The sequence below is a fragment of the Fusarium proliferatum genome, assembly GCF_900067095.1.
Source record: "Fusarium proliferatum ET1 genome assembly, contig: FPRO_scaffold002, whole genome shotgun sequence".
Classification (NCBI taxonomy): domain Eukaryota; kingdom Fungi; phylum Ascomycota; class Sordariomycetes; order Hypocreales; family Nectriaceae; genus Fusarium; species Fusarium proliferatum.
The window spans coordinates 973,594-993,725 of NW_022194791.1; the positions used below are offsets into that span (position 1 = coordinate 973,594).

The 20,132-nt window shown below is 48.5% G+C and overlaps 10 protein-coding genes across 10 annotated transcripts; 4 read left to right on the top strand and 6 right to left on the bottom strand.

Annotated features, from left to right (window-relative positions):
* Positions 1-1,589: 1,589 nt before the first annotated feature.
* On the bottom strand, positions 1,590-5,755 carry FPRO_03466 (related to transcription initiation factor IID 250K chain splice form 2; the record flags this gene model as incomplete). Its single annotated transcript, XM_031226319.1, has 4 exons — positions 1,590-1,698; positions 2,308-2,502; positions 2,557-2,613; positions 2,781-5,755. The coding sequence occupies 4 exons, from the start codon at positions 5,753-5,755 to the stop codon at positions 1,590-1,592; spliced, it is 3,336 nt and encodes a 1,111-aa protein (XP_031076867.1).
* Positions 5,756-7,196: 1,441 nt separating this feature from the next.
* FPRO_03465 (uncharacterized protein) lies at positions 7,197-7,900 on the bottom strand (the record flags this gene model as incomplete). Its single annotated transcript, XM_031226320.1, has 3 exons — positions 7,197-7,379; positions 7,531-7,576; positions 7,869-7,900. The coding sequence occupies 3 exons, from the start codon at positions 7,898-7,900 to the stop codon at positions 7,197-7,199; spliced, it is 261 nt and encodes an 86-aa protein (XP_031076868.1).
* An 826-nt stretch (positions 7,901-8,726) lies between these two features.
* Positions 8,727-9,623, bottom strand: FPRO_03464 (uncharacterized protein; the record flags this gene model as incomplete). The annotated part of the gene is made up of 2 exons (XM_031226321.1): positions 8,727-9,304; positions 9,395-9,623. 2 exons carry the CDS (start codon positions 9,621-9,623, stop codon positions 8,727-8,729), a joined length of 807 nt encoding a protein of 268 aa, XP_031076869.1.
* Positions 9,624-10,755: 1,132 nt separating this feature from the next.
* FPRO_03463 (uncharacterized protein) lies at positions 10,756-10,893 on the top strand (the record flags this gene model as incomplete). Its single annotated transcript, XM_031226322.1, has 1 exon — positions 10,756-10,893. The coding sequence occupies one exon, from the start codon at positions 10,756-10,758 to the stop codon at positions 10,891-10,893; it is 138 nt and encodes a 45-aa protein (XP_031076870.1).
* A 671-nt stretch (positions 10,894-11,564) lies between these two features.
* Positions 11,565-13,419, bottom strand: FPRO_03462 (uncharacterized protein; the record flags this gene model as incomplete). Its single annotated transcript, XM_031226323.1, has 2 exons — positions 11,565-11,887; positions 11,940-13,419. The coding sequence occupies 2 exons, from the start codon at positions 13,417-13,419 to the stop codon at positions 11,565-11,567; spliced, it is 1,803 nt and encodes a 600-aa protein (XP_031076871.1).
* Positions 13,420-13,627: 208 nt separating this feature from the next.
* Positions 13,628-14,405, top strand: FPRO_03461 (putative NADH-ubiquinone oxidoreductase 19.3 kDa subunit, mitochondrial precursor; the record flags this gene model as incomplete). Its single annotated transcript, XM_031226324.1, has 3 exons — positions 13,628-13,652; positions 13,706-13,892; positions 13,952-14,405. 3 exons carry the CDS (start codon positions 13,628-13,630, stop codon positions 14,403-14,405), a joined length of 666 nt encoding a protein of 221 aa, XP_031076872.1.
* Positions 14,406-14,489: 84 nt separating this feature from the next.
* Positions 14,490-16,121, bottom strand: FPRO_03460 (uncharacterized protein; the record flags this gene model as incomplete). The annotated part of the gene is made up of 1 exon (XM_031226325.1): positions 14,490-16,121. One exon carries the CDS (start codon positions 16,119-16,121, stop codon positions 14,490-14,492), a length of 1,632 nt encoding a protein of 543 aa, XP_031076873.1.
* Positions 16,122-16,407: 286 nt separating this feature from the next.
* FPRO_03459 (uncharacterized protein) lies at positions 16,408-17,712 on the top strand (the record flags this gene model as incomplete). Its single annotated transcript, XM_031226326.1, has 1 exon — positions 16,408-17,712. One exon carries the CDS (start codon positions 16,408-16,410, stop codon positions 17,710-17,712), a length of 1,305 nt encoding a protein of 434 aa, XP_031076874.1.
* A 65-nt stretch (positions 17,713-17,777) lies between these two features.
* FPRO_03458 (uncharacterized protein) lies at positions 17,778-18,365 on the bottom strand (the record flags this gene model as incomplete). Its single annotated transcript, XM_031226327.1, has 1 exon — positions 17,778-18,365. One exon carries the CDS (start codon positions 18,363-18,365, stop codon positions 17,778-17,780), a length of 588 nt encoding a protein of 195 aa, XP_031076875.1.
* A 756-nt stretch (positions 18,366-19,121) lies between these two features.
* On the top strand, positions 19,122-20,079 carry FPRO_03457 (uncharacterized protein; the record flags this gene model as incomplete). The annotated part of the gene is made up of 3 exons (XM_031226329.1): positions 19,122-19,340; positions 19,394-19,529; positions 19,592-20,079. The coding sequence occupies 3 exons, from the start codon at positions 19,122-19,124 to the stop codon at positions 20,077-20,079; spliced, it is 843 nt and encodes a 280-aa protein (XP_031076876.1).
* Between the last annotated feature and the right edge of the window lie 53 nt (positions 20,080-20,132).

Below are 20,132 nucleotides of genomic sequence, written 5' to 3' on the forward strand. Positions count from 1 at the left end.
TTAGTGGAGCAGGGCCTGGACTACGGCACTCGAAGCCCTGGAACAGTCCCCTAAAGAGGCGCCAACGTTCAGGGAGACAGACCAGGACGGGACGGGACAGCGGAATGGAACTTGGACAGTCAGTGGAGGTCCAACCACCGACTTTTAGAAATAACATCATTGACTTGACATTTGTCGCACCACGTTGCTTCCAATTCTACCTAGGGTCTATTTATCTTACGCAGCGGTAGAAGGTATATCAGGTATAATATAGCCACGGGTCTTGGCAGAAGAGAAAGGACTCAACTCCAAGTCTCTTCTCGAACAAATGGGAATCTCTCACCTCGACCACCAACCTCTCGATACAGCTCTTATCGTCTTGAAACTACAAAGCCCAGGCCATATCCCGGTTTGAGTCAACGGAAACAACACATCAACTAGAACAAACGAGGCTAAAGCAACTCTTCCGGATATCGCTTCCTGTGTTTCATGCATCTTGACAGACAGGAAAGGAAGCTGAGCCTCGTTTGTTCCCACCCATTCCGCTGCAACAGCTTTCGTATTCCCACCACGTTTTTTTGGCTGCTGCGTCTCTTAGCTCGAGGTTTGCCCTTGCGTCGATGATCATGGTCTGTTCTCCCCCCACGAGTGGCTCTAAGCTCTGAGCTCTGTCTTCTGGACCGACACTAACCATGAATCTAACGAGTTGACTCAGTATAGATAGACTCGTTGGACACGTCCGTGAAGCTACTGACATCGGGTAAAGCTATAGCTTATCTCCTCTAACTCCCCGTCCGTCCCCCTCATGACATATGCCAGAGACCCTAGTTCCCAACCGTCATTTTCCAGCTTCTAAAAATACAATTATGCATAGCAGCCTCACACCCGGGACCAGGTCATGCATCAACCATGCGGGCCAATTAGCCCAGCTCGTCAGGAGATTAACCCAGTTTATCAGTGGAGACACTACAATGGGGGCTAAATGTGCATATCGAAATTTGCCCGCTTCTGAGACGTGAGAGGTCAACTGCACCACCAACAACTCATCACCTACGTATTTTAGACATCTTCACCGCATGCGATTCCATGGATACTCGGATCACTTCTTGTCACATCATTGTCCAGGGTGCTAGTTGCAGAGTTAGTAGACTCTCCCTACCTCTGCTTCGTCTAGGGTTCTCCGGCAATGGCTATCCGCCTTGTCAAGCGTACGTAGCATCATGAAGTTCGGCAAACAAACAGGAACAAAGTTAATGTTTCAAATGATGTTATTAATAGCATGTTGTCAGAAGAACTGTCAAACGCAGTCTAGGTAAATGCAATATCTTTCCTGTTGCCATGCCAGCCTTTTCCGTGAAGCAACAAGGATCCCAGACTCCATTTCAATGCCACCCGCCTCTGGTTTCGTGAGGGTGTACGAGAGTTTCCTTAATGTACAACCCGATTCCCTCCCCGGAGCCTTTTTGAAGAAACGTAAAACCAAGAATATTAGAACAGTCACTTTCCTTCATGCTGACAATGAAGCCATATCAGCTATCCATTCCCAAAAGTCGACGTCGTAGTTTTGGCTGATCGAGATCAAGCTCGCACATAAAAGCAGTAATCGGTTTCTAACTGGGGGATCCAGCAGCGCCTCCTGGAGCATTGTAGTTACCAAATCCTCCATGCTCAGCAGCGCCATTGTCCGCCTTCATCGTGCCGTTAAGCAGTGGACATAACCTTTGAGCAACAAGTTAGTAAAGAGCTTTGTAAAGACATGTCAATCACAAAAGAAATGTTCAATGTGATGTGGTAGTCGTTGCACGAATTGGTCTTCTCAATGCCATGCACCTCCAGAGCGCCACTTGGGCACCTTCCAGGCATTGCGGATGCGTTCAGCTTCACGTCTCGCACGCGCAATCTCTTCCTCGAAGGCTCTTCGCTCTCGGTTGCGGCGCTGGCGTTCGTCTTTGACTCTCTTCTTCTCAGCCTTTTCTCTGGCTTTAGCGGCTCGATGCTGTTGAGCTTGCCGGGCTTTGGCTTCACGCTCTTCTTGCTGCCGCTTGGCCTCCGCATCTCGCAGCTTGCGCTCTGCTTCTTTCTTTGCCGCTCGCCGCTCCCGTTGTAGTTGAAGAGCGATTGCCTTGTCCTCGCGAGCCTTTTCTTCAGCACGCTTTTTGGCATCTCGGGCCTTTCCTTTGTCGCATTGTTCCATGGCCAGTTGCAATCGGGACTTGCGCGAGCGACTGCGCTTCGCGTTGTCGACCTCTAGAGGCGCACACCAATTGAACGACATGGGGGGAGGGGGAGAAACAAAGGGAAGCGATAATGGAGAATGGGGGCTCATACTTCTTGTTTGTCTTGATGTGACCAACTTGGCCACAATTGGCACACTTGCGGGTTGTTCCAGTTGGGACTTTATCGCCATTGACACTAGGCGACCCGACATCTCCTGTGCTGGCCTTTTGGTGGAGCTCTTTTTGTTGCTCCCGAGCCTGTCGTCGAGCTTTGTTCTTCTCGAGTCGTTCGAGCTCCTTCTTGATTCTGTACTACTGTTAGCATCAATTACATATAACGTCAAGACTCGAGAAGACATACCTAATGCCTGCAAGACGGTCATGGTCGGCATTGCCTGTAGGACGGGAGCTGTAGATGCTGTTGAAAGATACACGTAAGCCGGTGCTCTAAACTCCAGTCCAGCAATGTCATTTCTTGAGCCAGGGGTGCCGACTCCGTAAGTTCGTCGACGTTTTCTTGCCACGACTCCCCTGCTCTGTGATTGCTGAACTGCCTGGCGTGAGTTGTTGGGTGGGTGCACGTACTCTCTCATCTCAAGATCCGCCTCTGTTCGCCGTTTCATATACTGCGAAATCACAACCGGATCGTGAACGACTTCGACTCGGTCTTGCGTACTGCCATCGGGCATTCGGATCTCTCGGGTTATGCGAATAGCGCGTCGTTGCTGTCGACTTGCCGAAGTCAAACCACTAATTTGGCTAGTACCGTCGTCGAACTGGGCTGGAGTCATGGCTGACTGAACGTTGAATCTGTCATCTTCGTCTTCTGTTACTGCAACATCTTTGTCGTCATGCTCTTGACCATCTGAGAGTGTAGACTTTTGCTTCTCCCAAATTTCTCGAATACCTTCCTCGTACATTGCTTGCTGCTTTTTGACATTATAGGCGTGGCCACCATTAGCTCGCTTTTCACGCTCCATAGCATCTGCAGATGTAGCAAGCGGTCCCTGAACTGCCTCGATATATCCGCCCTTCATGGAGGTTCGAATGAAGGAGAAGCCAAGACCATGGCCCGTTGGGTCTCCTTCACCATGAAGTTGAAGCATGGCCTTTTGGGCGCATGCGTCGATGAAAGCCTTGGTTGTCTTCCATGGGGCCATCTTGTCCGCGAGAGTTTCTTCTTGCTTCTCTTGCTGCTTTTTGGCGCCCTTGGTAATCTTGCTGCCTTCATCCTCGACATCATCGTCGTCCCCATCTGCATCATTGTTCTGAACATCTTCCTCAAGGGAAGCATTTCGAGGGTCGTATCCGGCATCCTCAAGCTCCTTGATACCAAGTTGCATAGCATCGAGTAGGCAAACCTCTTCCGGCTTAATCATGGAACGAATCGTACTCTCATCAGGCAGTATTTCGCCAGGTTTCAGTCGCCACATACCCTTCTCGCCGCTCTCCCTGTCGTACTGTAGGAATTCTTTGAGCTTCTGACGATTTTGAGTGTCGGTGGAGTCGGCAATATGCTTGGTGATGTCGGACAGTTGACAGTTGTCGGTATCACTATGTCTTATCATGCGAAATGCGAGCATCTTCATTCTGTTCTTTGAGGCGTTCGTGACCTTGCGACTGTGTGGTCCTGGAACCTCGACTGAAGGGAATTGCTGACCGACGACATAAAGATGATCGATCTTGTGTAGAAACCACCTAGAACCATGTTCGCCAGTAGTGCTGCGCACAACCAAGAAGTCACTACCTCTTGGGTTATGCTTGAAGACGGGAGCTCGGTACATCTCGTTGTGCAACGTGGGCACAGTCTCACCGGGGTCAACAGTACCGAAAAGGGAGAAGGGGGATCGATCTTCAGGGAGAAGCATGCGATACTCTCCAAGTTCTTGTTTCGGCAGTTGCTCATCTTCGTTGGTGTCTTTCCGGCGATAGTAGTTGATCAAGCGGTTGCCCATACCGAAGCTACTGAGCACTCGTGGACGTTGCTCACAGTACTCGTAAAGAACAGCCGTTGAGTTGTCGTTAATACTCAAATCCTTGGACTTGAGGAAGACTTCATGCGCTTTGCCCTTCATTTGCTTTCGCTTCTGGTGTGCCGGCTTATCAAACTTGATGATATGACCAGCAAATTTCTTGTACCTGAAACGAGGACGATGATACTCATCTGTCGTACCACCGAGCTTAACTTTGTAGTACGGCCATGAGAGCTTGATAGCGGGCATGCTGTGCTCGACAGAAATGTTGCCGAGTGTAGCGCGGACCTTGCTTTGATGGTTTTCCTTCAAAGCCTCGTACGCCTCGTCGTTCGAGATGTTGAAACGGTTGGAGACATCGCGGCCGAGGTTGCCGTTTGCCATGCGCTTCAGCTTGTTATCTGTGCGGGGTCGCTTTGCATTCCGCTGAGTTTCCTGAGTTTCGATGAGGAGGTAAGGATCGCTCATATCTAGTTGCACCCTCTTGGCACCTCTACGGGTGGCGTCTTCGAAGTTGTCGAAGGAGGGTGCAGCGTAGCGGGGGATTTCTGGTAGGCCAAGTTTAACTGTCTTCCGTTTCTTCGGTCGTGGTGGTCCATCATCGCCCAGGTCCATCAGAAACTCAGCGTCCCATTCATCGTCCTGCTCCTCAAACACGCGCTTCCGTGCTTGTTGTTCCTGCTGCTCGGCGGCTTGTCGGGCCTTGAAATCAGCTTCGATAGCCTCGATGCTGGCGCCCCAATCTTCGCAAGCAAGCTCAATATCACGTAGGGTGAATCCAGCAACCGTTTCGGAATCGGACTCTTGATCGAGATCGAACTGGACATTATCTTGGGCTTGATCTTCGTGATCCATACCACAGTACACTAAACCTCTCTCCTCGCCCTGCCTAGGTTTGCGGGTGACGGTTGCAGTGCCTGGGATACGGAACAGCTTCTCTTGATCGGGAGCGAGTTCGAGTGTAAGCTTGCTGGTAACGAGCTGCTTGGGCTTTTTGACGGGTTTCTTTTCCTTCCATGTGGCCTTCTTGGCTGGTAGGAGTTCGCTCCATGTCAAGATGTGCCCCTTCTTGAAAGCAGGCCATGTAGCTTTTAGGAGGTCCTCGACGGTTTCAGCGGGTGCGGGGATGTCATGATCCTGATTATCGAGATGTGGTTCGGGGTCAAAGTTGATGCCTGGAAAGCTTAGACTCGCATCGAGAGGTTGGGTGTCGTCGGTAGTATCGGCATCGCGAATGTGAGGTGCTGGGGAAGAGGGACCTAGAATTGGATCTGGAGAAGAAGGCCCCTCTCCAAAGAGATCATCTGGATCATGACTGGTTCCGCCATCGTCCGTGAGGCCAGGCATCTCCATAGAGACACCAGCGCTGGGCTCCTCCTCGTCTGGTAAATCATCGTCACTGATATCTTCGTAATCCTCTGCATCGTCCGCCTTGCCGGACTGATCGAATGCGCCATTGTCGAGAACGATACCGCCTCCGTTGTTTTGCGAATCTCCCAGTAGTTTCGCGATTTCTCGATCGTCGGCGGCATCCTGGGCCTTCCAGGCGTTCTCGTCAAAGGACGAGAAATCGTTCTCCTCAGCCATGATCGCGGTGTCGCAATCGTGAAATCAGATCACTAAGAGGCCGCGGAAGTGTCGTTATTCTTATATCATAATTTTATCGCGTCGCTGGTGATCGGCCGTCGCTCGGCGAGTCGTGGCTGTCGTGTGAGGATTGAAGGGAAGAAATTCGTGTTTGCTCTGAGCTGAGTTGTTCACGGTTGCGTTGAAAGATGCCCGGGAGCCTGAGAATGAGCGCGGAGTCAGCCAATCAACGTCAAGATAGGATGAAGTGCTGAAAGGCCAGTGCTTGGATTTCGAGGTGGGGCGGCGTTGAGTGGCAGCAGGTCCCCACTTCAACATTATTGTCGTGACAAGGAACAATTAACGTGAGAATGTCAATAGAAACTCACCTTCATTGTAAGGTTACAATACAAGCCTCACAGCCGGAACTTCCCTGGCCATAGAATTTCTTGATAGGTACCTCGCTTTTGAGTTGTTGAGGATAAAGTTAAGCTGAAACCTGGGGCTCTGGTCAGGATTATTCTGGTCAATGAGTATTGGACTTACTGCGTACAAAAAAACCTTTAAAGAGCAAAAGATATTTGTAAGAAGATGAAATAGAATCTAGCAAATAGATAGACCAGCGGTTGATTTTGCGTCGATGCGATGTTGAAAGAATAAAGTTGCGTGGAAGCAAAGTCGCGAATTTATAGAACGAATGGAGGAGAATGAATCACTCACTACCTAGGTACCTAAGGTTGGCAGCTCATAGCTGGAGTCTTCCATACCACGCAATTAAATGTATGAAGCGAGAAAAAGAAATTCTACCTACTGGTAGTCATGAAATAAATCGGGTGTCATAGAGTCTGAACAGAGAGTAGATTTAGAGCGTAGCCAAGGTAGCTCATGAGTGCTCAATGCTGGGAGGGTCAAGCTCAACTCATCAATAGAATAGGCATAAAATTATAATCCAGAGCCTCTAACTTACTCTTAAATGTAATTAATAACAAGATGTGTAAAGTCCTATATTCCAGCTGCGGGTTAAGGGTAGACGTAAAGTTGGACTGTCATTCTTGACAGTCGATATCGCAGAACATCGTCAATCGCAAGGGCGTGTAGACATTAACAGACCATCTAGCGCCTGACTGCTCTGTTTTAAAGAAAAGAGAAGCCATGCATGAGATGGAAGAATATTAGAGCCTTCTAATAAAGCATATCGTGGAGGATTTGCATGTGGTCCAACTCCCCATGCATAGGGCGCCTCGTCTTGGGCTAGCAGGTATAAGCAGCGCTTGACATTAAAACACTGTCATTGCTTTATACTTTTATTTTGGAAGTTAAGTAAGATAACCTCCATTAGAAATGCGAGATCGCTTACTGTATTGTGTACTCAAGGATGGCCGCATTAAGCTCACGGGAAATGATTAGCAACTGGCCGGGCTAATAGCGAAGCTACATCCTGAAGATACTACAGATTTCCTACCTAAGTCTCGGAAGTCTTTGTGACGAAAGAAAATAAGCCAAAGATGAGGTTCCTAATCCCACATGTCATAGATGAAACCGGCCATTGCTCCAGGTTTACCCACCTCTTGCGATCCCGGACAGCCGAAACACCACTTTGACACTTCCCGATGTGAAGTGTTGCATCCATTGCCGATGCCACAATCTATTGGAGGGAGCCTTACAGAGCAAGCAAGATTTTGACATTCAATGATCATGGCCTAATCTAAAGACCTACCAAGCATGTACTAAAATTGCTTGAGTCTATCCTGCACTTAGGACGACCTGTTTCTTCTTGGGGATATAAGTTATCTTACCTCCACCGTTGGATTAAAGGTTATCAAAATATGGTTTGCATAGGGTCTGTGAGTGTTTAATTACTGTTGAGCATGATAGAGAGCGTCGTAGAGTCTGGCGGTCGTCATAGAGAATTCATCGACGAGGTACGAAGGAGGCAGGCGGGCTACTACTCGGTCAATGCTGGGGAGAAACACCTGTAGATTCTTGAATGATACTAGATACTCTAGTGCTAAGACGCTCTAGATAGCAAAACAAGAATAAGAACTCTGGTAAAGGCGTTGTGATTGAGCAAGCTGCTACTGCGCTCGCTATCTCAACAACTCCCTTCACTCCGGTTAAGCGTACATGAACTCACAGAACCTGCATATAAACGCCATGAGCTGTCATTGTAATTTCCAAATTACAAACTCCAAATACCCCAACTTCGCTTGCTTCAAATGATCCCCAAACCACGTCTCAGTTCGGTCAGACGCAGCGCTCATGCGAAAACAAGCTTCCATTGCGAAATCTACCCTCCATAATACACGATCATCACAAAGATCAACCCTCTGTAATACCAGAAATTGCAACATGATTCGATGGGTAATCCCAAATGACGCAAAAACTCGGCGGATTCCTGATTGGGGAGTATCATGACAGGGCAGCATTGCATAGAACAAATCCTACGCAACATAAGCACAATATTTTTTGGCCCCCAATTGTTTATCTCAACGATGACCGAGTTTTAGAGACACCGGTCTGTAAATCGTGGCACCATAGGCGTGTCGAGAGCAGCTGAGTTGGATAGTGATGCAAGCCTGCGCAGGGATGATGTGAGGAGATGAAGTCCGCCTTGACTGTTTCCCGTTATTAATGCTATGGACGTCCCACTGAGGCATGATGAGGTAGTCATGAATGATGCGCCCTTGATGGAGGCGGGACTGAGAAGAGGATATAGTGTATTTCTAACAAGTTCCGTTCGTCGCGTAATGTATGACGAATACTGAATGCTTTAATAACAATAATAAGTACAAGGATGTTGAAGTCAATAATGCCACTCTCTAACAGCAGAGGAATCCTCCCAGTTGGGTATTAACGCCATCATCACACCGAGAAACCCATGAACTCATTAAACTTGCGCTTGCGGCTGGCTAGCCTGTTTAGCGCGGATTGCCAACCAACGCCTGACAGATTTAATCACCATAATGACAATGATGGTCAAGATGACCATCGCCTAGATATTCAAGACCAATGACACGATGAAGGCCCCTAAACTCGCGGTAGATACGCTCTCAAAGCCCCATCCTCGTTTTGATAGTGCTCCATTGTCTGATGCATCCTCGTCAGGGAGGGCCGTGTCGTTGGGCAGAGTTCCGTTGATGAGGATTGTCATTGTGCCGTTGACCTCTGCAACATTGACGATGGACTTGTTAAGTGCGTCGTAGCTTCCGTTTCCGATGAGTTCGTCGAAGTATTGGGTGCTGTTGTTGTCATCACATGCGCAATACTCATATCGCGAGCATCCACAGAGTACATCGCGCTCTTCGTCCTCATCGCTGGTGTCGTTATGATAATGGTAGGGATGCGAGTAAGGATACATGTATGCACCGTAGAGCCAAAGGCCAGGCCAGAACGCCAGAGCAGCACCGCCTAGAGCGAAGGGCGCAATCCTTCCGGGACTTGAGACGCCGGACTTGTAAGGTTTTGATGAGCCACCGGGGTAGTATCGACCGCCTGCGAAGCTGGGCTGAGGACCGACGCCGCGAGAACCGCCGCCGCCGGAGCTGCGAGAGCCACCGCTACCTGATGAACCTGGACGATATGATGAGCCTTTTGAACCACTACCGCTACTGCTGCTTCCACGACTGCTGCCGCTTCCACTGCTTCCACGGGAACTCCCACCTCTGCTGCCACTGCCAGATGATCCTTTTGAACCTCCGCCGCTGGAACCTCCGCGTCCTCCACCACCACCGCCGCCACGGCGCTTGTAAAGCTCGTGCTCATAAACGGGGGGTACCCCAGACTCGGGGCGCTCTATGTCAATGCGCTTTATGCGACGGGGTGCATCGACGGCCGACGCGACCGTTGATGTGATGAGCGTGAATAGCACGACTGCGAAGTCTGGTTTCATTGTGGGCCAAGCTGTCTTGGTATGACGAAAAGATGCAGGTGGGTATAGGCGAGATGAAACAAAGAAGTGTCGATTGTGGATTGGAAACCAGAGTCAAATGAAAGACCAAATGATTTCGGACTAGAAGATGTCAAACTGACGATGAAACCAAAAAAGTCGTGAGTTCGTGTTTGGGGGTCCAATGTAAGTTGATGGAAGAATGGAAGAGTATGAAGTGGGCAGTTCCAAGGTTTAATACCCGAAATCCGAATTCAGGAAGGGTAGGTAAGACTGAATTGATGACGGGGGTAATTGCAAGGATCCACAAGGCGTGGTTTCTCTTCTAGGTTCGGAGGCTGTGACGGGGGCAACAACGGACAGAAGATCACAGGTTGACCTTCTATGATGAGGTGAAGGAGGCGAATGAGGTAAACAGAAATGATGATGTCGCTCTTTCCAGAAGGATTGGGGGCGACGATCGACCGCTAAAGAGCAAGAACAAGCGTGTCTTGTGTGTCTTGGCTGAGCTGTGGATGAGGTCACTGAGCGCGACCGGCTTTGGTAGCTCCTTCGAGATGATGACTGACAGATTAAGAAGAAGGAAATTGCCAAGGCAGGACGACTTGTGTTCTTTATATTCTGGTCCCAGGAGGTGATTCACCGTGGGGAGCGGAAAGAGCACTGGTCTTTGGCGTTTTCTTAGCTCTGGCGAGCTGAAAAGATGCCAATCTCTTGAAGCAAATTGAGTTAGCTCCAGCCAAAAAAGTGCTTTGACTTTTGATGTTTTGGCGGAGGCAAACAGCAGCCCTACCAAAGTGGCTTAGCCAGAGGAACCATTCACAGCGGTGTAATTACGTTGGAGCGTGTTTGTGGTGGTTTGCTGCATTACCGAGGCGCGCATCAAGAGACAAAGAAATGGAATGCATGTAGGTCCGAATGCCTTGGCCCAGCCTTAATCCAAACACAAGCTTCATTTAGCGAAACAGCGAATCATTCTAATGTTGATGCTGGTTGGGTTCCGTGGTAATGTCACTACCAATTGACCACTGTTTCAAGGATGATTGAGCCGATGATCGTGGGTCTGTGACATAAAGGACCCTGGAGTTGGCATGGGCGTATAAGCTTGTCGGGGTTAAGCTTGCAGCGCCGCAACATGCAGGCAATTGCATTTCTAATTGGTGTAGATCCTTGCTTGGTGTGGATCAAGGCTGTCACTGAGGCAGATTTACTTGAGCCATCTGAACGAGACATCTCGCTACGACAGTCCAATACGCCAAAAGTCCGCTTGTGACTGTCAAAGCTTTCGTTTAAATAAAAGCCTAGAAGGTGTTTTCATTCCTGAACAGGTCTTTTATTAGAGATGTGGCTGAAGCTGAGTGGTGAATTCTGATTTATTCGTGTAGAGACTGACAGACACGGAGACGGAATCCCGCAGAGGAATAAACTTCAGATGCGGCGCTGCATATTGATCACCACGTGGTCCAACACGATTTGGAAATCCCCGATCTGTATGCCTTAAATTCCCAATCTTGGCTGCCTTAACAAACGTTCCATATTTCCAACTAGACCTTCCTCTCTAGTGTGTTATCTGATGCATCTCCGACATAGCCACCGCGCCCCCGCATGATGCTAGAGTGACAGTCTGTCACATGAGGCTGTGCAGTGTGCAATTGTTATTGCTTGCAGCATTCTAGAAGCACAAGAAAATTGGTGGCCTGAATTTTAGCATTCAGCCAAGATCAGGCACCCGTGCTTGCGCCCAGGACTTGGCGCACTAGAGTTTTCAGTGCATCTCCGATGGCGGGGACTGGGCGGATATAAACATCACGAGTTGTCGCTCAGTGGCGATGAATGGTTGGACAATCGCCTGGTTTCTGGGAGACGAATTGATTAACCCTCGGCGTTACCGAGAAGAATTGAGATAAGTGTAAACTTTTGGGAGGCAGCCGTCAAGCCAGCCTTTCAATTCTTCGCTGTGTCAGGGCTTGTCTGTCCATACTTCTGAACGAATTCATGAAAGACAGCCATGTTATAAGTTCCAATGTCCTGGAGATAGGCCGAATCCTTTGCTTCACCAGATTGGATGATCTCAATGGTCCGCCTGGATAAAGCCATGACTTCGGCACTATGTTTCTTTATCCCGAGCCATTTCTTCTCATCCTTTGGAATACGTTGATAAGCATCCCTCCAAAGAGAGTCCCATCTATCCATTGCACGTAGCAACATTTTGGAGTGGTCGCGTGATACTGTTGACGTACGATAATGAAATATGTGACGCCCAAGACCTGGTAACCATCAGTATTTGTCATTTATTGTCTGTCCTGGGACGTGGCGTACCTGAAGAGAGATAAAAGAGTTCTGAATGGTCTAATTTCTCGAAAGAGTTTCTAATAGCAGGCATCCAGTCTTCAGCAAGCAATCCTGCTATCGCTTCACTGCAGCTTGAAGGATAAGACCTTGCTAATCTATGCTTTGACCTTTCTTGGAAAGCCATGCTTGAATCTGCCTCCCATATACCAGTCGGACATGGCAGATCTCCAGTCATCTCCTTTGAGGTGATGATGGGTGGGTGGTTACAGAAGAGACCCAGTAGTCCGTCGTTCATAAAAGTCCATGTAACGACCCTTATACACGTCTCTCGGTGAACAAAATCTTCCCAGCTTTTGCCGGGCTCGTGTTTCAGACTCATCATGTTTGCTTTTCTCAATACCCCGACCAGTGTTGGAATTCTTTTGCTCGCTATCCTTCGGCGAGATTCGATGTGGTTGGCACTGCCTTCGAGCGTGTTCATCAGCACTGCAGCTTGGCATATTTCAAGCATGTGTCGTGAAATCACTGGGCTGACACCTCGGCTTGACAGTTCTTTAAGCTCCTTGTATATATATTTTTCTGCCAATTCTAGCAGTGCGGTATTGATGTATGGGGGAGAAGATTGGTTAAGGCATTGAAGATAAACAGTTCCGGTCAGCACCACAGCTAGTAGCAGGTGGAGAGAAACCTTTTCAGGATCAAATGTTGGCCAATGCATCGTGTCCTGATGATAGTGCCTCCGACGGAAGATAAATACCAGGACACTCTGAAAATGAGAGGTCATGAAGAACCCTCGTTGACAACTTTGGTCAAGTCCGTCCCTGAGATGAGGCTTGCTGGTAGTTAATTCCTGGAGGATGTTTGACAGAGCGACTATTCGCATCGAGAGAGCATCGGCTGACTCGGTAGAATGACCAAAGATACCAGAGAATTGTAGTGGATTGCTTTCGGGATCATCATAGTCCTGGGGTTCATCTAGAAGCATGTCTGGTAGATCAAGGAGAAGAAAGCTTGGATCGACCGTCCCTGCACTCCAACCGACAGTCTCACGTTGCTTCCAAGAAGGCATCTCTGATGTTCTTTCAGGTTCCCGAGCGACAATAGCATCCATAGATGGCTGGGCCGGATTGCTAGCTTGTAAAAGAAAAGAAAAGCTGGGACTGTCATCCTTGGAGACTTCCCTCGGTTTGGAGGAAGCTCGATGCGCAGGATCATGACATAGTGAGCTGTATATGCAATCAATGTCACGAGCTGAACACCGCTGACAGGGATGTTCCGAGTTACAAGATGTCTTCAGTCGTGAGCAGTTATCGCAAGCTCGAAGCTTTCTGCCTGGTTTGGCTTGTGGTGGAAGAGGTCGGCCTTGTCGGGCGTTGCAAGAGCGTGCATGCCGACGAGCGACATCAGCTCTGCGGAAAGACTTCTGACAGAATGGACATTCATTTTGACGAGTGGATAGAGGTTTGCTACAGACGGGACATGCCGGGGCCTGGTATGGAGTCGCCATCTTCAAGGTACGTGGATGAAAGAGGTTGAAGTTGGGTCATGTGGTAATTTTCCGAGGGTGAGAAGCAATAAGTGGAGCTGTGTGGTTAATTCCCGTCCCGGCCTGGACCTGTGGAAAGGTCTTATATAGCCAGCTGCACTACTGATTTTGTCTTTCTTGTTTCCTTAAGGAAAAAATCGATTTATTTAATTGTGCGAGACATCTCATTATGGCCCGATTACAATTGGCAAGATGTAAGTAATAAAGTCTAAAGAGCTTATGGACCGCGACTTACACCGTCATCCAGCTATAGCTCGACCTCTCTCCATCACATCTACTCCAACGATCCCACTGCAAGCCCGCAGAATAACAGAAAACCGATTCGAGCATCAGACGCGAAATGGTTCCTCCAAAGCGGCCAAGGATATAGCACTCAATGCGCACCCATCTTCGCTCGCCGATGTAAAGCCAAACAACCTAGTCGACTATGCCCTGTACGTACTCAACTCCGTGCCACGATAAAAGAAAGACACTAATAAGGAGTGTGATAAAGCACGACGCTGGACAAGATAGCAAATTGGAGCCGAATTGGCTCCCTCTGGCCGCTGAGCTTTGGCCTCGCCTGTTGCAGTCTCGAAATGATGCACGTTTCGATGCCACGCTACGACCAAGACCGTCTGGGCATCATCTTCCGCGCGTCTCCGAGACAGGCAGATGTCATGATAGTCGCAGGGACTGTCACAAACAAAATGGCCCCTGCACTGCGACAAGTCTACGATCAGATGCCTGAGCCACGTTGGGTTATCAGCATGGGATCTTGTGCTAACGGAGGAGGGTACTATTACTACAGCTATAGCATTGTTAGGGGAGTGGATCGTATTGTTCCGGTCGATATCTATGTTCCTGGCTGCCCGCCTACTGCTGAGGCTTTGATGTATGGGGTGTTTCAGCTGCAGAGGAAGATAAGAAGTCAAAGAGCTTCGAGGATGTGGTATCGAAAGAAGTAGATTATCCTGTGGGGGGACTGTAAGACTATAGAGTACATGGATATCATATTGTTACACAGAATAATGACAGAAAATTTGCCCTGATTAAAACATGTTCGGAAAGAGAAATCGATCCAAATCAGCATAGTCGAAACTGGAAAGATCTCCAACCAAGTTATTCAGCCATCTCATATCATCCATCTCTGCAACGGGAGTCTCATCTCGCGTCTCTGGAAGGGAAACTATAGGAAAGGTTTTCAGCACATCACTCAAGGTCGATGCACACTTCTCCTTACGCCGCTGTTGCATCAGTATAAGCAAAGAAGCTGTGTTGAGAGCCTCTTTCGTAGCATTCGTGTTATACACAGTAGCAACGTTACTAAGACATTGCATGGCATCCTTGAGCTGAGCGATTGATTCACCTGTATCAATGGCTAGTAGAACACAGATAATCTGAAACGGCACATTGGCCATATGATGCCATGGTGAGCGTGCATCTAGAATAGCTTGAGCTGCTTCGATGCCTGTTTTTGTGATAGAAAGGATCTGGTCGAGAATCTTTCCTGAGAACGTCGTGTTCATCGACTGGAGTCGACGACAGAGACATAAAGAGAGGTTGGTCTGCGCCATAATCGATGGTGGAACAGAATGAGTTCGGCTTAAGACAGTTGACAGCGAGGCCTCAAGCTCGGAAACATCTTGTGTCTTGTTAGGGTCAAGCTCTGTTGAGTATGGGAGCAATTCCATGAGTTCATGGGTAAAGTCTCCTTCTCTCGAACAAGGCATCTCCAGTGTTGAATTACACAAGATGGTTCTAGACCGACCCATGTCAAATGAGATCCAAATATTGAGGTGTTCAGCAACAGCGAAGAGTCGTCTCCGAAGCTCGGCATCGACCTTTTCTTCTGTTACTGGAAGGACTGATTCTTGGGATGGTTCACAATGCAGGCCAGCTGCTTCCAGCATGTGCATAAGGATTGAACTCGCCATCCATGCTGTATGTGGCGTTCCGGCTATTCTCAGGTATACCACCCGAAGAAGCCAACCGGTGACACTAGCAGCCGACGGGTCATCAGACATCTTCTGCTCAAGGATAAATCGTGCTGTTTCTATCAAGTCAAGTTCCACCGGTGGAGGCTCAACTTGTGAGAACAAGCACCCGATAGCCGCTATGCCGCAGAGGATAGAATCTTGAGACTGATCGTATATATACCCGGACCACCTGCCTTGGATGGTCTGCGAGATATCGTTCCTATCAACGAACCCATAAATTGGGTCCATCTTTTGAAAGTAAACGGCACTCAGACTCTCCATATCTTCTTTGGATAGTAGATCTGTAATCGGTCGCGAAACAGGAACATGGGAAGACTTCCGCGCTCCAAGAAAGGCATTCCAAGAAAAGGTGTGCATCCTGGGCGCATTCTTAGGATCCAACCTCAGTGCCAACCTTCTAAGAAATGCTGCCCCAGAATTCGCTTCCAGCGACTGTAAATGCCTTGGCGAAGTAGCATGATCACTCCTCGAAGGTCTAGAGTCCTTCTCAGTGTGAACAGGAGGTGAAGGAAGAAGAGAAGCGTCATGGGCCCTCCTCTTCTTGTTGGAAGATGTCTTGTAGGTGCACTCGTACTCAAAGCGGACACAGGCTCCGCACGGCTGGGCGCCGTCGCATTTCCGTTTTAAATCCCGGCATGTTTCACAGGCGAGTCTTGAACGCTTACGGCCTTGAGAAGTGGACATGTTTGTTATTGGAATGGGGATGAAGGGATTGTGATGTGTAAGGGGTTGAATGCATGTGAAGTGAAGCTGCGAGGGTCGGTTCTTACGGGCCGAGCGGGTATCTCGGCTATCGCGGGAATAGCGGCAATAACGGTGTAAGTGATTGAAGCTTGACGCAGTTTGAGGGTGCTAACTAAACTTATCCTAACGGCAAGAAACCTACCTCGGTATTTTTATTCTTGGGACTCAGGTTAGAGAACTCACCTTGGTTGTCAGCCTTGACTTGCTGCTATCTGATCGTCTCCCCATGTTACTCAACCAAGACAGAGATTCGGTCTCTGCAGCCGAGACATTGGCCGATATTGAAAACCAAGCCCAACAAAATACAGTCGAAAAGTCATCGACACAGAATGAACCACCAGACGGAGGCTTCAATGCTTGGATGCAGGCTCTTCTTGCCCACATCGTGTTCTTCAACACCTGGGGCGTGGCAAACGGCTTCGGAATCTTCCAACAATACTACACCCAAACCCTCGGGGAGAGTCAATCCACAATATCCTGGATAGGAAGCGTGCAAGTGTTTTTTCTATTTTCAGTCGGAGTCATAGCCGGCAGACTGACGGATGCCGGCCACTTTCGAATTATCTTCCCGATCGGTGTCTTCTTGCAGGTCTTTGGACTCTTCATGACTTCGTTATGCACGACTTTCTGGCAGATATTCCTCGCTCAAGCTGTTTGCCTAGGAATTGGCAATGGATTTACCTTCTGTCCGGCTCTAGCCGTTTTGTCGCAGTACTTCAAGAAGTATAGGGCTTTTGCTGTCGGACTGGCAGCCGCTGGTGCAGCAGTTGGTGGTTTAGTATACCCGGTTTTGGTCAACTGGCTCATCTTCCACGACAACGTCGGCTTCCCCTGGACTATCAGAAGCATGGGGTTTATCATGCTTGCTACATATATCCCCTGCCTTGTATGGCTCAAGCCTCGACTACCACCTCATCCCAGCGGCCCATGGATCGATACAACAGCTTTTAAGGAACTGCCCTTTATCTTCTTTACCATGAGCATGTTTCTCAACTTTTGGGGCCTCTATTTTGCCTTCTTCTATCTCGGAACCTTTGCTCGCGATCGAGCGGGAATTTCTGAACCCATCTATCTTCTCATGATACTAAACGGCGTTGGGATATTCGGCCGTATCCTGCCCAATATCATTGCGGATAAGTGGACAGGACCACTCAACATACTCATTCCTCTAAGCATATCCTCTAGTTTGTTGGTCTACTGTTGGGCGGCTATAGAAACAGCTGCTGGGCTTTATGTCTTCGCTGTGATCTACGGTTTCATCGCTGCAGCATTACAAGCTCTGTTTCCGGCTGTTGCGACACAAATGGCACCTGATCCAAGAAAGACAGGGACAAGAGTTGGAATGATATTAGGCATTGTCAGTATCGCAAGTCTGACTGGCCCTTTTATCTGCGGCGAGCTTATCAAAGCTGGCAACGGTAGTTACCTTGGGTCTCAGATGTTTGCTGGTTCTTCAATATTCCTGGGTGCGCTCATGGCAGTGGCGTGTCGAATCGCCAAGACTGGTCTTGTGCTCAGGGTCAAATCATAGATAGAAAGGTTGCACATATATATGGTACATAGGCTATAAGAGATGTATTGAGATTTCTTGCATATTCAAGCAGCAGTAGCTTCCTTTACCGCCTCGTCATTCTGGCCCTTTTTCTTCTTCTTCTTCGAAAACCTCGGAAATCGGACTCGTACACTAAACCGAGAGCCAAATCGAGCAACACTCCTCCTTATTCTAGCCCCCTCTTCTGCAACGGTGGTGGTGCTAACAGGAGGTTGGTTCTGGGGAGTAATCTCTGGCACGGGCGCAGGAACCCCTGCAGACCATGTTTCTGACCACTCTTGGTCAGAAATTTCAAGCATCTCTCTAAACGCTGTCCCCTCTAGCTCTGTTTTGATGCGCTTCTGCAGAGGCGATACCGTGCTGCATAGGCGAACAACTCGCTCCCAAAACTTAGCCTCCTCCTCATTTTGAAAGATGTAGTCGTCGCCTTCGTTGGTCCACGAGATGGTAAAGATCATCTTGATAGACTTTTTTTGGTCGTAGATGAAGGTGCAACTATCTGTGTCCTGAATACTCTTATTCAAAGACATGGAGTATAGTTGGGCGTAATTGATATGTGAGAGTTGGAGAGCTAGTGTTGATGGTAAGGTCGTCTCATGACTTATGATACACCTGGCGTATGCGTATCTCATGGTTTGAACTTGATGCGGCGACTTCGAACTTGTTTAGTTAGACAATTCCGCTATGTGTTGGTGAGATGAAGCGCATATAAATGAAAACATGCAAGGAGAGAACAGGAAACAGACAAGAGGACCATTTAAAATGATACTGCACCTCTTACTAAGTATATACTTGCCGTTCAGCCGTCTGCGGCCTCTCTAGCTGCCAGCATCCGGGGATAGCATCCCCCTCATACGCCAAAGGTGGTGCATTCATCGTGTTCTAGCCCCGATAGCGCTCCGTGGTGACATCCTGTGGCGTCCGATAATTGCCAGACTAAGTAAAGCCCCTCTGAGACTTCCAATGTGCAAAAGAATTCGGGATTGAAGGTAAAGAAAGAATATAGAACTGCATGTTTAGAGAAGCCTGCTTATTTGATCATAGGAAGTCTATTCAGGCCGTTTCTCCGTATTCGCTTATAAATCCATCTCTTCTACGAACTTGAGGCTCTCAAGCTCTGCAATCTTACCCTGAGTAACTTTGTGGCCAGGTGAAGTTCAGCCTTCAGCCACAATGCCCAAATGCGCATAACGAGAATGCGCTGTATCACATCTGCGGCTGGAACTAGCGAAAACCAAAAGCAAGCTATGTTACCATGGGTAGTAAGGCCAGAGGCGAGCCTAGATCTTGTGACTCGGTATTTCTACATTGAACTCAGCACCTGATATCTCAACCACTGCTTTTTGAATGCTGTTTGAAGTCTGAACCGTGTGGTACGAATTACCAATATGGGCTGCTTCGGCGCTGATAACGACACAAATCGGGTAGACGAGGAGACTGCAGTCCGAGGCGTACAGGTTGATTTTAGGGATGATCGCTGGATTATAGACCTTGAGCTCGATAACATTATCAGCAACATATCAGAGATCGAGAGCTGGACAACTTCATTTCGTAGGGCGCTTCAGGGCGCCAATGACAATGGACAACTCTCGAACGGACTAGGTAAAGTATGGAATTAACTTCCTGCATTTCAAGAGAGCGACGTTGACTGAAGGGCCAGAGTTTTCGGATCAACTTTGTTGTCCTCCAGCGAATACAATTGAAGCAACTCCGCACCAAACTCGCCAAGCATGCAGTGTCTCTAAGATTCCAAGCGAATGAGCCTCAGGGGTGGCAGGACACTCTCAAAGACTATAGTAAGATGACTGTTGTTTTGCTTATAAGTCGACCGAAAGCGTGCTGATATTGAATTTTACAGTACAAGCACTCCAAAACTATGAATACATGGAAAAACGAAGTCTGCAACCTGAAGATCCGTTTTACATGAGCGGCGAGAAGTATCAAGATCGCAAACTCCTTGAAGCCATTCTAGGGGATAAAGTCAACAGTTTTGAGGGGCAGCCGGTGTTTCCTGCTATCGGACACTGGCAAAAGGGACCAGAGGAATCGAGATCTGTTCGAGACACAAGACAAGACAACTATAAGCGGAACTGGACAGTAGGTCTTCACCAAAGGCTTGCTGTGGCTGCCGTCGGCGGGATATTTCTCATGGCTCCTATGTGGTTGATGGTCTTGCATAATACTCTCTACACGGCTTTGGTTTCGACGACCGTGTTTGTTACTGTGTTTGGATTGATGGCTGCGAGATATCTTACGAGTTTGATGGATGTTATGTCGAGTACAGCGGCTTATGCTGCTGTATTGGTTGTTTTTGTTGGACTGATCACTGAGCTGCACGATGGCTGAGACGGAGGAAAATACAAGCGTTTATTCAAGAAACAATTCAGACGGCCTTCAGG